This window comes from Charadrius vociferus, unplaced genomic scaffold (assembly GCF_000708025.1).
Source record: "Charadrius vociferus isolate BGI_N301 unplaced genomic scaffold, ASM70802v2 scaffold549, whole genome shotgun sequence".
Taxonomy (NCBI): Eukaryota; Metazoa; Chordata; class Aves; order Charadriiformes; family Charadriidae; genus Charadrius; species Charadrius vociferus.
This window is the reverse complement of record NW_009650103.1, coordinates 2,965,332-2,978,343: the sequence shown is the minus strand read 5'-3', so window position 1 is coordinate 2,978,343 and position 13,012 is coordinate 2,965,332. Positions and strand designations below refer to the sequence as shown.

The 13,012-nt window shown below is 57.4% G+C and overlaps 1 protein-coding gene across 1 annotated transcript in view; it reads left to right on the top strand.

The window, feature by feature from the left end:
- Positions 1 to 13,012, top strand: part of KCNT1 (potassium channel, subfamily T, member 1) — a 49,194-nt gene that overhangs the window by 20,287 nt on the left and 15,895 nt on the right. The window contains exons 3-15 of the mRNA XM_009892342.1: positions 2,694 to 2,773; positions 4,074 to 4,173; positions 5,355 to 5,411; positions 5,743 to 5,791; positions 6,289 to 6,348; positions 7,200 to 7,274; positions 7,668 to 7,751; positions 8,270 to 8,364; positions 9,976 to 10,156; positions 10,252 to 10,416; positions 11,250 to 11,386; positions 11,616 to 11,679; positions 12,464 to 12,621. Coding sequence (XP_009890644.1) covers positions 2,694 to 2,773; positions 4,074 to 4,173; positions 5,355 to 5,411; positions 5,743 to 5,791; positions 6,289 to 6,348; positions 7,200 to 7,274; positions 7,668 to 7,751; positions 8,270 to 8,364; positions 9,976 to 10,156; positions 10,252 to 10,416; positions 11,250 to 11,386; positions 11,616 to 11,679; positions 12,464 to 12,621 — 1,305 coding nt within the window. The remainder of the gene's footprint in view (positions 1 to 2,693; positions 2,774 to 4,073; positions 4,174 to 5,354; positions 5,412 to 5,742; positions 5,792 to 6,288; positions 6,349 to 7,199; positions 7,275 to 7,667; positions 7,752 to 8,269; positions 8,365 to 9,975; positions 10,157 to 10,251; positions 10,417 to 11,249; positions 11,387 to 11,615; positions 11,680 to 12,463; positions 12,622 to 13,012) is intronic.

Genomic DNA, 13,012 nt, shown 5'->3' with positions numbered 1-13,012 from the left:
AGTAACACGACCTGCCAGCGCCTCGCCGCTCCCCGCCCCCGTGGCAGGGTCTGTGGTCCCCCCCCCCGTCTCCCCGCTCCCTCCTCGAGCCAGCGAGCGCGGCTGGTGAATGCGCACCGGGTTCTGTGCAAAACCCCCCCACCCCCGAAAATGCCGGCTCAGCTCTGCTCCCCACCGCTGCCGGCTGGACACGTTTGGGGCGAGGTATGATCTCGGTGAAACGCCGCAGCTGCCGCCACGGCTGCGTTTGTGTTTTAGCATTTTCCTCACTTGATGCTCTTCGACATCCTGGTGAGGAGCGACGCGCTCGCATCGCCGCTGATGGCTTTGCTGAGCGCTGCCAGCCGGACCGGGGCATCCTTCCCCGTGGCGTTGTAACCAGCACAAATGCCAAATGTCTCAGCAGGACTGGGGACTGCCCACCGAGGCTGTTGGTTATTGTCACCTCCGTTACGGAGCTGCTGGGTGCATGACATCCCACCAAGGGACCCGGGCTGGGCGCAGGGTCTGCAGGGTGGGCAACGGGAGCTCAAGTGTTTGCTTCCCAGTTGAGGCTCCTGATTTCTTTCCTCTCCAGCTACATCAATGGGGACAAGATGACCTCGCAGCGTGGAGCCCCTCGGCTCTGCCCACAGCAGCTTCGGGGCCAGAGGGGCTCAGATTGGTGCGTGTCACCCACCCCCCGGGCTGCATGTGGTCCAGGCTGTGCTGCTGCAGCAGCGTTAGGGAGATGCTGAAGGATGGGCTCTCGGAGCGGATCTGCCACCCCGAGCCCATCACCGGTCCTGCCAGCCACCGGACCAGGCAGCTGCCGGTGGGTTCCCACTGCATCACTCCAAGGGGCGTTAATTCAGAGAGCAGTTACCGGCTTATGGCAGAAACTTGTGAAGTTTGGTAGCTCATCTAAAACTTTATCCCGGCTACCGTGCCTGAGGTGACGGCTTTCTCTCTCTGCCTTTGCTTTTTGTACATAAAAGCCTCGTAAATTAAAAATCTGACTTTTCAACCTGATAAGGGAGTCCACAAGAAGCCCCGAGGTGCTCTCAAGGGTTTGCAATGCTTTTTACGTGCTGGGCAGTTTCCCCACAAGCGGTCAGGCTGGCTGTGAAATGCCAGCGGGTGCCGGTGGGCACCAGGACGAGGGACTCCCGAGCAATGGGGGTCTCATAAAACCCCTTCCCAATTTGCCGCCTGATCAGCTCAGCATTAATGCTCAGTAAATATTTGTTTATCCCTCTGTTGGCAGAGCAACTAGCAGCTGCTTTCCAATAAATCACGATTCGGTGGCGTGTGCCAGGCGGCACGCTCGACTGGAGCCGGCACCACGTGCGCACGGGGTTTGCGCGGGCGAAATAAAATGGGGCGGTAGGTTTAACGACCGTCGCGGGGAATTTGCTCACCTTGGTCTATGCCTTGGCTTGGTACTCTGCCTGATTAATGAGATCTTGATGACCTCTTCCAAGCAGTTAAAGAAATAGTAATAACAGTAGCACTTGCTTAAGAGACTTGTTGAATACAGTGAAATAGGAGAAACGGCTAATTCATTGCACTTAACTCCATTATCAGCTGTAACAGTAATGAACAGACTTTGTCTTGCTCAGAGTCTAAAGCCGAGGCATCAGAAAGCAATCCCTTTTAGCCTGCACTTAGCAGGCAGGAGTGTAATTTGTAACCCTGCCGGCTGTGAATAAGCGCGGTTGCAAAGGGCTGCGGGTGTTTATAAAGCAGCGGCAGAGGCGGGTGGCAGATGAGCTGAGCGGGGACCAGTTTTGCCTGTGCACCCTTAATCTGGGTGTGCTTGATCCCAGACCCCGCTGACATCCGTGGGGAGGAACCTCCAGCCTCCCTGAGGCTTTTCCCGGTCTGTGCGGCCGTGGGCATCCACCCGGCATGTGGGCATCGGCAGGAGGGCTGCGGATGGGGGGCAGCGAAGATGAAGATGTGCCCGTGGTGGTCACAGCGGTAGACGGGGCATTTTCAGTCTCACCTGCGGCTCCCCCCGGGCAGTTTCTGCGAAGGGCCCCGGCGGGTGGCTCTCTGCCACGGCACCTTGTCCCCGTGCCACAAGTCACCAGCGGCTCCGAATGCCAAGTGACGTTGAGTTGGTTGGCAGCTCCTGGGTTTTTCTGGAATGGCCAAGTGTGGTATCTTAGCAACAAAGGGAAATTTTCTCATTTCAGATCGAATTTGTTTTTTAACAGTTTCAATGCTGAACGTTGCTCCTACCCAGGCAGAGCCAGGGCATGGGTGTACCGGGGATGTCACCCTCGCCGGCTCCTGCTCTGCTGCAGCCACAGGGCATTGGAGCAGATAAAACACTGCTGGCAGAGACTGCTCCAAAGCCACCGCTTTTCTGAGGGGCTTTGAATGTTGGGAAAGGAGAAGTGTGCAAGTCTGATGTCAGCTGGTTGCATGTGAATGAAAGGAAAGCCCTGAACCCACGGTAGACCTGACCCTGTGGGTCACATCGGCTGCTTTGGTAGTCATCGGTGTGCCATGTCTTGGTGCTCAGGGCTGGTGGTACTGGTGATTTGGTATGGTGGGAGCAGTTGGGAGCCCAAGGCTGAGCCTGGGGTCTGCTGTGGGCTGCTCTGGGGGGGGTCACCGAGCCGGGACGGGGACAGGGCTCCCGGGGGGCTCTGGGTCCGACCTCCCACCCCGCTGACGGGCTGCTCTGGGCGCTTTCCCCGCAGGGTGCAGGTCGAGTTCTACGTGAATGAAAACACCTTCAAGGAGCGGCTGAAGCTCTTCTTCATCAAAAACCAGCGATCGAGTGAGTGCTCCGTGTGTGGAGCCGGGAGAGTCTACCTGGAGAAACCAAACCCTTGCCCAGCTCCAGAGCCGTGCTCCGTCCCCGTGGGACGAGAAGCCATTGCCATCTGCTGCTGGCTGTTTCCCTGTGTGTCCCCAGCGCTGGCTGCCCAGCTCAGGCCTGCCGCTGCCTCTTGGCCTTTCTGTTGGGTGTTGGTGAACTTGCTTTGGGGGGACGCGGTTGCATGGGGAGGAAGGGATGCTGCCTGCCACCGCTGCTTGCTGGGGACAAATGTGGGAACCAGCTGGGACAAATTGGCTGGGAGCAGGGTGGGCGTCGGGGGCTACCCGGGGGCGTCGGGGAGTAAATGTCCCCGGCACAGATCCGGCGACGCTCCCCGTGCCCGCAGGGAGGTCAGCGGCTGTGGGGACAGCGGAGGCTGGCAGTGAGTTACCCGCTCCTGCTTCAGCCATCCGGATCAGCCTCCAATTGACTAATGGTGTTTTTATTTTCTTTCTCTGAGATGTCATTAGCTGTCTGGAGGGAGTCCGCTCGTTAATTTATAAATTCACATTTTCTTTTCCTTCCTGCATCCTGTCGTCTTGTTAAAAAGCTGGAGCGCAGCACAACAGGGTGCCCACGGGGAAGTTTTTAATGAAAATGTGATGAATTTCTCACTTGTAATTTGAGTAATAACCCGATGAACTGGCTGGGGAGGGAGAGTGGATAAAGCAGCAGCTTTTGCTCACTGTCCCTTCTCCCACGAGCTGTTTGCAGCGTGGCGAGCGGAGCGGGGCCCTGGCCCTGCCTGTCTCACGCTTTTTAATGGATGCCTGCTAATGAGGGGGATACACTCCAGCAGCTCCCTTGTTTGCCTCTCACATCTATTGGGGCCAGCAGGGAGCTGACTCATGGTTATTTATTTCTGTATTGGCCTCCTATATATTCGTCACTGGGTAGGACGCGTGGAGCCCCGGGCAAAGCGTGAACAACCTCTGTGTGTTGCCCTGGGGCTCCTGCAGCTCCTCTGGGGCTCAGTGGGGTCCTGCGGTGCAAAGGGCCCTGCGAAGCTCGGGGAAACTAAAAAGGCTCTGCTGTGGGGTGCAGGGGGTGTCTGGGGTGCTTGGGGTCCATGGAGTGCATGAGGTCCATGGGGTCCATGGGGTCCATGGGTGTGTAGAGTGCATGAGGTCCATGGGGTGCATGGGTCCATGGGGTCCATGGGGTGCTTGGGGTGCGTGGCGTGCACAGGATGCCCGGGTTGCGTGGGGTGCCCGGGGCGTGCGCTGCCTGCCCCACGCCGTGCCCCCCTCTGCCGCAGGCCTGAGGATCCGTCTCTTCAACTTCTCGCTGAAGCTGCTCACCTGCCTCCTGTACATCGTCCGCGTCCTGCTCGACAACCCGGAGGAGGGCATAGGCTGGTGAGTGCCGCTGCCGCCGGGTTCCCCACGCCGCCCCGCGCAAGGGGGGCGCAGACGCGGTGGCAGCCGCTCCCGGCGGGTGTGAAGCTGCACGACGGATGGTTTTTCTCACTCCAGCGGTTTGAATTGATAGCTGAGCCAAACTTACCAGTCTGGTGGGCTTCGCTCCCTGCTCAAACCCCGTGGTCAGGCGCTGGGCATCCAGTGGCCCCGCAGGGCGCACAGAGGGAAGGCGGTGGAAGAATTCGGCATCATGTTCGTTTCCAAAGGCTGTCTAACGGGCAGGGGTGCAGCGTGGCCTTCAGACACAGGCGAGAGTTCATGATTACAGGGCATCACCATGCAAGTGTTTTCTGAATCCTGATGCCCTTGAAGACGCTTATGCTAAATCCCATTTAAGCGTTTGGGAAGGAAATATGTTTTGCCATTTAGATCCCCCAGGTGACAGATGATTGCATACATCAGCTTTGCTCTAGGTTTCAGTATAAGCCTATTTTTAATATGTCCTTGCGTTGCTTGGCTCACATACACTGTGGGTTTTTTTCAAGAGCTGGGAGAATTAGCAATTGGATTTTCTCTTTGTAAAGGTTGCAGACTACCAAGTACATCTGCATTGTCCAGAAGTGGTTTCCAATCAGTAAGAATTAAGCGTGACTGGAATTAAGCACATCCTGGCCAGGTTCAGGGCAGTCCGCTTTCCCGAAGGTGTGTGGCAGAATAAAGGCAGAGGGAACGCGTCCCTCGCAGCACGGCAGGGGAGAGAGTGGCTTGCGCTGCCTGCCTGCCTGGCTGCTGGGGGCCCAGCAAAAAAAAAAGCCAAAGCTCAGCAGTTTTTGCTAATTGTAACCTGGTAATTGCCAGCTGCAGTGCAGGGAGCCCCACGCCTGGTGAGCATCAGTGATTCGCAGCATCTCTGGTACGGGCTGAAGTATGTGATGGGTCTTATTCCCCAGTAATTAGATATTAAAACCAGCCTGGGTGAGAGAGGCTCCTGTGGAAAGCCCCGGCTATAGGCACCCGTGTGTGTTTGGACCTGTGGGAGTGTTGTCCGGGGCCCCCCACGGCATCGGGACACCGCGGCGAGGGCACCCCATGAGCCCGGGGAGTCAGCGCCGGCACCCCGTTTCCTTCCTTCCCCCTCGCTGACTGCTTCCCCCTGCTCTGTCTTTCTCTTCTCCTAGCTGGGAATGCGAAAAGCAGAATTACACGACGTTCAACCAGTCCACGAAGATAAACTGGTGAGTCGGGAGTTGCTCCAGTGCCGGGGTCCGGCTCTACCAGGGTGTGGGAATGCGGTGCTGGACGTGACTGGTGCTGGCAGCTGCCTGCGGCCATTTCTTGGTGAGGGGGATGCTCAAGGGATGCGGAGCAGCATCCCAGGATCAAATCGATTGACATGTGCCTGTGGCTGCGCCCTTGGGCAGCTTATTCCCAGTGCAGAGGCTGCTTGGACAAACAGCGCAGTGAGGAACACCAGTACTGGATCCTGAAGCAGTGGTGCATTCGGTGGGGGGTAAAGGCACTGCTGGTTGGGCGACAGCTTAGATCTGTTTTGAATTTTCTTTGCAGGTCACACATCTTCTGGGTGGATAGAAAAATGCCGCTGTGGGCTGTGCAGGTGAGCGCCCAGAGCTCGGGCAGGAGCAGAGCAGGAGCTGGGGTTTGGGCTCTGCCGCCAGCGCGTCTCTCTGCATCCGCTGCCCGCGACAGCGAGGGGCAACGGGTTCTCTTGGGTGAGCGGAAAATGAGCTGGGGCTTCTGCTGGGGGCAACAACGTGGCCCTGGGTGAAAATCCTGGGGATGGAGAGGAGAAGCTGCAGGAAGATAAAATCGTGAGGCTGGCTGAGCTCCTCCCCAGCCCGGAGGCAGCGGTACCAGCAACGGGTTATTTTCAGTCCGGGCAGCTGCGCGGGGAAGGGCTCGTGCGAGGGTTGAGGGCCCGTCAGGGACTGCCTGCACGCCTGTTGCGGACACTCGTACGTCTAACCCAAAGGGGTGCGGGGCAAGCTTGTGTCTGCGGTACCCACGGGCCGCTCACGGCAGAGGGCAGAGCTCTGAGCGAGCGGCGACGCGTGGCAGGAGCCCTCAGCAGCCTGTGCCTGTCTGTCTCCGCAGGTCAGCATCGCTCTGATCAGCTTTCTGGAGACCATGCTGCTCATCTATCTCAGCTACAAGGTAAGAGCCCCGGGACAGGTGGTGGACAGTGATGTGCAGTCTGGGTCCGACCTCCCGCTGTGAATTCATTTCTCTGTCTTTGAGCTGTCTGAAGCCCAACGGCCTGAGAGGACGTTTGTCTCGGCGATGTCTCAGCTGGCTGTGGCTGTTTGCCTTTCTCATTCCCCCTCGGGCTTCTCCATGAGTGTTTGGCAGAGCAGAGCTGGGAAAACTCTTCTTTTTCCACCTTCCTTTAAATTCAGACCTGTTTTACAAAGAGTCGCTGCTTTTTTTAGGGGGGCAGCTTGGCGCACGCTGAGTTTCCCCAGGTTGGGGACCTGGAGCTGAGCGCGGCGGCATGACCCCGGCTTGTGCCGAGGTCTGCTGCCTCCGGAGGTCGCAGGCACTGCTCCGCGCCAGACAGGGAGAGGCACAGGCTGACTCCTTTGGATGAAAACCCCTTAAAACAGCCAAGAAAATTCACCGTAACAAATGGCATCTTCTTGGGGTCCCTGGGACAGTTGGCAGCAAAGGCTCAGACCCTGTGTCATCCGCCTGGTTTGAGTGCCAGCGATCTGTACCGGTGACTCTCATTCTCCATCTTTGCATGAAGCGTTGTTGTCGCCCGCCTTTGGGCAGCGGCAGTGACGGACAGAGGGACGTCGTGGCCGTGCAAAGGACTGAACAGTTTGGGAAGGCTTTACCCACTGCAGCGTGCCCGTCACCGGCACTGCGGGCAAACCGGAGCATCCTTCTGGCTGCTCTGGCGTCCTTCCCCCATCCAGCGGGGTCTGTGGAAGAGTGGGAGCTTTTAATTGTCCTTTGGCAGATTTTAAAGCTTGTTTAATTATTATTTGCTTTTAATTCCTCAGGGGAACATCTGGGAACAGATTTTTCGCATTTCGTTCATCCTTGAGATGATCAACACGGTGCCCTTTATTATCACGGTGAGTGTTTCCCGGTGACGTTTTAAAGTGGCGTTAAGTTGAGTAAGTACTGTAGTTTTGGTGGTGAAATAAAGAAAAATGGATGTCTTGCCAAGTAGTTTTTAAAGCTGGCAGGAAATTTTTTTCTTCAATGTTTTTCAACATAATGACTTTCTCTGGACTGTTACCCCAAAAAACATCCTGTGTTTTCAGCTGCTGTGCTGCAGCCGAGGGAGCGGGGCCATTTTCGGTGGCAGCCTCTGCAGAGGCCGGTGCTTAGTCTGGAGATGGACCCTTCCTGACAGGGCTCGACTTGGCTGTTTATAGCTTTGTTTTGGTTTTGTTTTTTTGTTTTTGTTTTTTTTTTTTAATAAAGAGCATCGATTTTTGTGCGAGTAACCCTTGCTTTTGTAGATATTCTGGCCTCCTTTGCGGAATTTGTTCATCCCCGTGTTTCTGAACTGCTGGCTTGCCAAATACGCCCTGGAGAACATGATTGTGAGTGGCCGGACGCATCCCACCCCCTTCGCCCTGGGTCCCTCTGCCCTGGGGACGCCGAGGGCGGTGTGGCCGGGAGGGGGGTCCTCACCTGCCGCCGGCTCCGGGGCAGGTTTTGGGTGCTCAGTGCGTGCAGCCGTGCCGGGGTTGGTGGGAGATGAGGCATTGCCAGCTGGTGATGCTGTGCTGTGCACCGGTGCAGGAGCCCTCTGCTGTCTGAGCCACGTTGAGTCTGTTGGCTGTGTATAGGCAGGGACGGCCTCCAGCCGTCCCCGGGGTATGGTGTTCCAGCAGGACGAGCTATTCCAGCCATTCCCATGGGCCCCCTCGAGCTGTCCCTCCCGGCAGCAGACCCAGACCTGCTCACAGAAATGCACATCTATTTTCAAGGGCCAGATTCTGGCCTGACCTTCATCTGGGGGGGCATTGCTGGAGCAGCAGGACAGCAGTTGGTACTTGGAGGAGGACTTTACCCACAGCCTCTCTGAGCTGGTGAGAGTGCTCTCCTCTCTTCCCAGAACGACCTGCACCGAGCCATACAGAGGACCCAGTCGGCGATGTTTAATCAGGTGCTCATTCTGATCTGCACCCTCCTGTGTCTCGTTTTCACGGGGTGAGTGTTGCTCTTTGTTTCACAGAACCGTCTTCTTCATCCAGGGAAACCACCTTTGCACGTCCCAGGGGTGACTGGTAGAGCTGGCCTCTCGCAGGGCTTCCAGGAGAGGGAGGCGGGCTGGGACCTTCCCAGCTGCGGTGGGGTGGCATTGCCAGGACATAACGTGGTGATTTGGGAAGCCAGAGGAGGTTCTGCCTTTGGGCAGCGTCTTCGAGCCTGGTTTCTCAGCCTAAGAGGTTTGCGTGCACTGAGGAAAGCATAACTATTCAGGGTTGCTGATGGGACTGATCTCCCGGGTCTCTGCACCCTTCCTTTGCTAACGGGACAAGTCCCAGGTCCCTGGGCTGAGTTTTGGAACCGGGGGAGCCGTGGCAAGGAGTGCACCCCAGGTTTCCACGTGTGTCCGTGGGCTTTGGCTTGGACACAGCCATGTCTGCTGAAGGACCCCTTGCACCACCAGCCCCCAGCGCTGGGCTCCTCCTTGCCTCGCTTCTTTCCCCAACGCACTGAGCACTGGGAAGTTCGATTCCTATTTTAGAAACTAATTATCCTCTCTAATTATACGGTTTTAAGAGAAACTTTTTAACGGGCGCGTGTGAGGATGAGGGCGTTGTCGGAGGGAGATGGGTGATGCGGACACGAGTCAGAGCAGGGCTGGGAGCGCCGCAGGGTCAAGAACAGGGACAGCAGCATCCCGTGGGGACACGGGCTCAGAGGTGTGTGACAGCCCAGTCACCAGGACCCACTGCACCCGCTGTCTCTGACTGTGCTCTTCCTCCCAGCAGGTTACCATGGCTGCTGAGCTCGTTTGTGTAATAGGCCACTGGGGCTCCTGCTAATTAACTGGGCCCTTAACCCGCACGTTGCCAACAACAAGGGCATCTCTTTATAAAGGAGTCAGTTGTCATCACTGGGTACTTAGCTTTGAATTAGGCTTCTTGAATCTTCCTCTGGTTCCCTTGGTCTGGATTTGAAGCACATAATACCATTAAGTTGCTGAACAACAGGAAATGAAGCTTTTAGGCTCATGAGTCTTTGGCAATAAAGACGATCCTCTGATGTGAATGACTAATGCAATTTCGGAGCTCATCAGTGCTCCCTGCCTGTGGCACCTCCTGCCTGCTGGGGCTGTGGACATGTTTCCTGGCGGATGCGGCATGCTACGGAATCATGGAATCTCCCAGATTGGAAAAGACCTGTAAGATCACCTAGTCCAATCATTAACCTGACACTGCCAAGCCCACCACTAAACCATGTCCCTGAGCGCTATATCTACACAATCCTTAAATACCTCCAGGGATGGGGACGTACTGTCCGTGGCATGGTCTTATCATGACCCATCCCATGGACCTAGACTTCCCCATGCTGCTTTGGTGAGCAACCACATCAAACTAACTCCTCCATCTGTAAGCGCCGTTAGCTTTATAGTGTCTGGTGGTGACATAAATCCACTGCTGATGCTGACAACGTGTTACAGGCAAATTTCCTCCATGGACATGGGTATAAGTCACCTTCTAGGGTTTCCCACTGACGTCAGCAGGAGCTGCAGGCACTGTTTGTCTCCCGGGCAGGGAAGCGCTCACTGCGATGTGTGGTTTCTCCCTCCAGGACCTGTGGCATCCAGCATTTAGAAAGAGCAGGTGAGAAGCTCTCCCTCTTCAAGTCCTTCTATTTCTGCATCGTCACCTTTTCCACTGTGGGCTACGGAGACGTGACACCAAAGATCTGGCCTTCCCAGCTCCTCGTCGTGATAATGATTTGCGTTGCCCTGGTCGTGCTGCCGCTCCAGGTTAGACCCACGTGGCCGAGGATGGAGAGGGATGCGGAGCCTGCAGGCGTGCAACCCTGCCGATGGGGACATCGGCTCTCTGCCTTCGTTTGCAGTTCGAGGAGCTCGTCTACCTGTGGATGGAGCGGCAGAAGTCGGGTGGCAACTACAGCCGCCACCGTGCCCAGACGGAGAAACACGTCGTCCTTTGTGTCAGCTCCCTCAAGATTGATCTCCTCATGGACTTCCTCAATGAGTTCTACGCCCACCCGCGCCTGCAGGTGAGGACCAGGCATGTTCTCATGCCCTCGGTCAATGCGTGCCCTTGCCGGGCTCGCAGCCTCACTGGGCACGGCGGGTCGCTGCTGGGGGTGAGCGCCCTGCCCCGCTACAGGGGCTGGAGCAAAGAATAAGGTAAAAACCATCCGGCCCAGCAGCGGCCAAGGAGAGATGACAAGTGGTACCCCAGGACCTCTTCAGTTTCTCACCTCAGTGGTGGGGCTCTCTCTGCCCCATTTTCTGGCCAGGCCTGTTACAGCACTGTGTGAGCACATGGAGAGGGACCAGAGGGACTTTTCTAAATGTAGGGATGTCTTTACTGAATGAAGAATGTCAGACAGAAACAGAACATGTAATTGCTAAACCTCAGTGGGATTTACCCAGCTCTGACTGGAGTATCCCCACATAATAAGTGATCTTCAAGCAAATGACTGTGCCTTTCCATCTCCCCAGGATGAGAGCATCACAGACGCGTTTCAGATTTGCATTTCGTTCCGACACTCACATATGCTTCATTAGCATCGCCCAGCCTTGATTCCACACATTCAGGCTTTAAAATCCTGCTTGTTTCTGTAACTGCAAGAGGCTCCGCTTTGCTGTGGGCATGGAGATGCGCCTGCATTGACTTTGTTATGCAGAACGGAGTGGGGAAGCTGTGGATGTGTTTTCCAAGACCCTGGCAGGGCCCTAGAGCAGGGGCAGGGGGTGTCACACATGGCAACGAGCATCAGAAGCCCCAGAGGAGCAGTTCGCTCGGGCAGCAAAGCCCCGTTCCTCGGGTCACTGCTCAGGCGCGTGCGGGACCTGCCGACCCACGCGAGCCTCTCTCTTTCAGGATTACTACGTGGTGATACTCTGCCCAACAGAGATGGACATCCAGGTGCGGCGGGTCCTGCAGATCCCTCTGTGGTCGCAGCGAGTGATCTACCTCCAGGGCTCTGCGCTGAAGGACCAGGACCTCATGAGAGCCAAGTGAGCAGAGGGACATGCTGCACATCCACGGCGAGGCCGGTCCGGCCGTGCTGCCCGCGGGCCTTGGAGCGGCAGAGGAGGGTCCCCAGTAATGTCAGCCCAGATGCATGACGATGGGCACCCCCATGGCTGAGGTCCCGGAGGGGCTCTCAGCACCCCGGCTGGTACGGGCAGATGCCCGGCTTTGCTGGCCCGTGCCGTTCATGGGGTCGCTGCTCTCCATTTGCAGGATGGACAACGGAGAAGCCTGCTTCATTCTCAGCAGCCGAAATGAGGTGGACCGCACCGCGGCGGTAAGCCAGGCCCGGGGAATGGCATGGTCGGCGATTATCCGTTTCTCAGGCTGGAAGGGACCGGGGTGATCGCTGCATCTTGCCTCTGCGCGGCACAGGAGCGCGCCGGGAGGCAGCCGGGGCGAGAGCGTGGGGTTCGAGTGCTGTGCACCCTGCGTGCCCTGGGGCAGCTCACCCCAAAACCCCCAGCCTGAGCAGGGACTTTGCTGGGAAGATCTTAGTTTTGGAGCCCTGGGACAGGGAGGAGGTGGCAGCAGGGACAGCTCTCGCTGCCGGCTAGTGCCAGGGATGCTGCCCATGCTGTGACGGTGGCTCCTGTCTGCCCGTGCCATCCTGAGCCCATGTGGTCCCACCGGAGGGGTTGTTTCTGCGGGTGCTAACGAGTGGAGCAGAGGGTGCCGCTCTCCCTCCCCGCGGCCAAGGCGCTGCCTGCCCCTTCCCTCCTTTGGCACTGGGCGCTCCTGCTTGTGACAAAGCTGCTGAAGGGTCCCCGTGGGCAGGCACAGAGAAACACAGAGGTGGCATGGGGACAGCATGGGGACACGTGGTGGCACATGGCCGGCTGAGCCCCTGCGCGCTCACCTTCCCTCTGCTGTCCCCGTTCCCCGTCGGTGATGGGTTTTGGGGAGCAGGGGAGGGAGGTTATCCCCCGTTAGCAGTGGGTGCTAGAGGAGCCCTTGCCGTACCCAGCGGTGGCTGGGTGCTTCACAGGTCATCCCAGATGTAGAAGCATTGGGGAAAATAAGCCATCAGACAAGTACCTCTCGCTCTTCTCCTCGGCTAGGACCACCAGACCATCCTGAGAGCCTGGGCTGTGAAAGATTTTGCTCCAAACTGTCCTCTCTACGTTCAGATTCTAAAGCCTGAAAACAAGTTTCACGTGAAGTTTGCCGGTGAGTCGGAGGGGCTGCGCGGCAGCGGGCAGCACCGCTTGCTTCTCTGGTCTGGACTGTCTTACCTGCTGTTAGGGATGTTTCCAGCAGGGTTTCCATCTCGAAGGAGTCCATGACCTGGTGCTGAGACGCCTCCCAATTGCTTGAAGCTATTTTAGGGCCGCCAGCCCCTTTATCAGGATGCACGCTAAAGCCTGCAGCAGTGCGCCTGGGGCGGGGGGAGACGTGGCTCCGGGCTGCCCAGGGTGGGCTGCGGGTGGGCGCACCAGTGCCACGCATGCCTGGGTGTGTGTCCCCACAGTGGCGGTGGTCTCGGTGGGCTGGTGTCCACCTGGCTGGTTTCCAGCCTGCATCCCTGTTTTCCTGCCCGCATTAATCCCATTCGTGGTGTTCCCCGTGGGCTGTTGATCGGCTGAAAGCCTTCCTGGACTGGCGGGAGG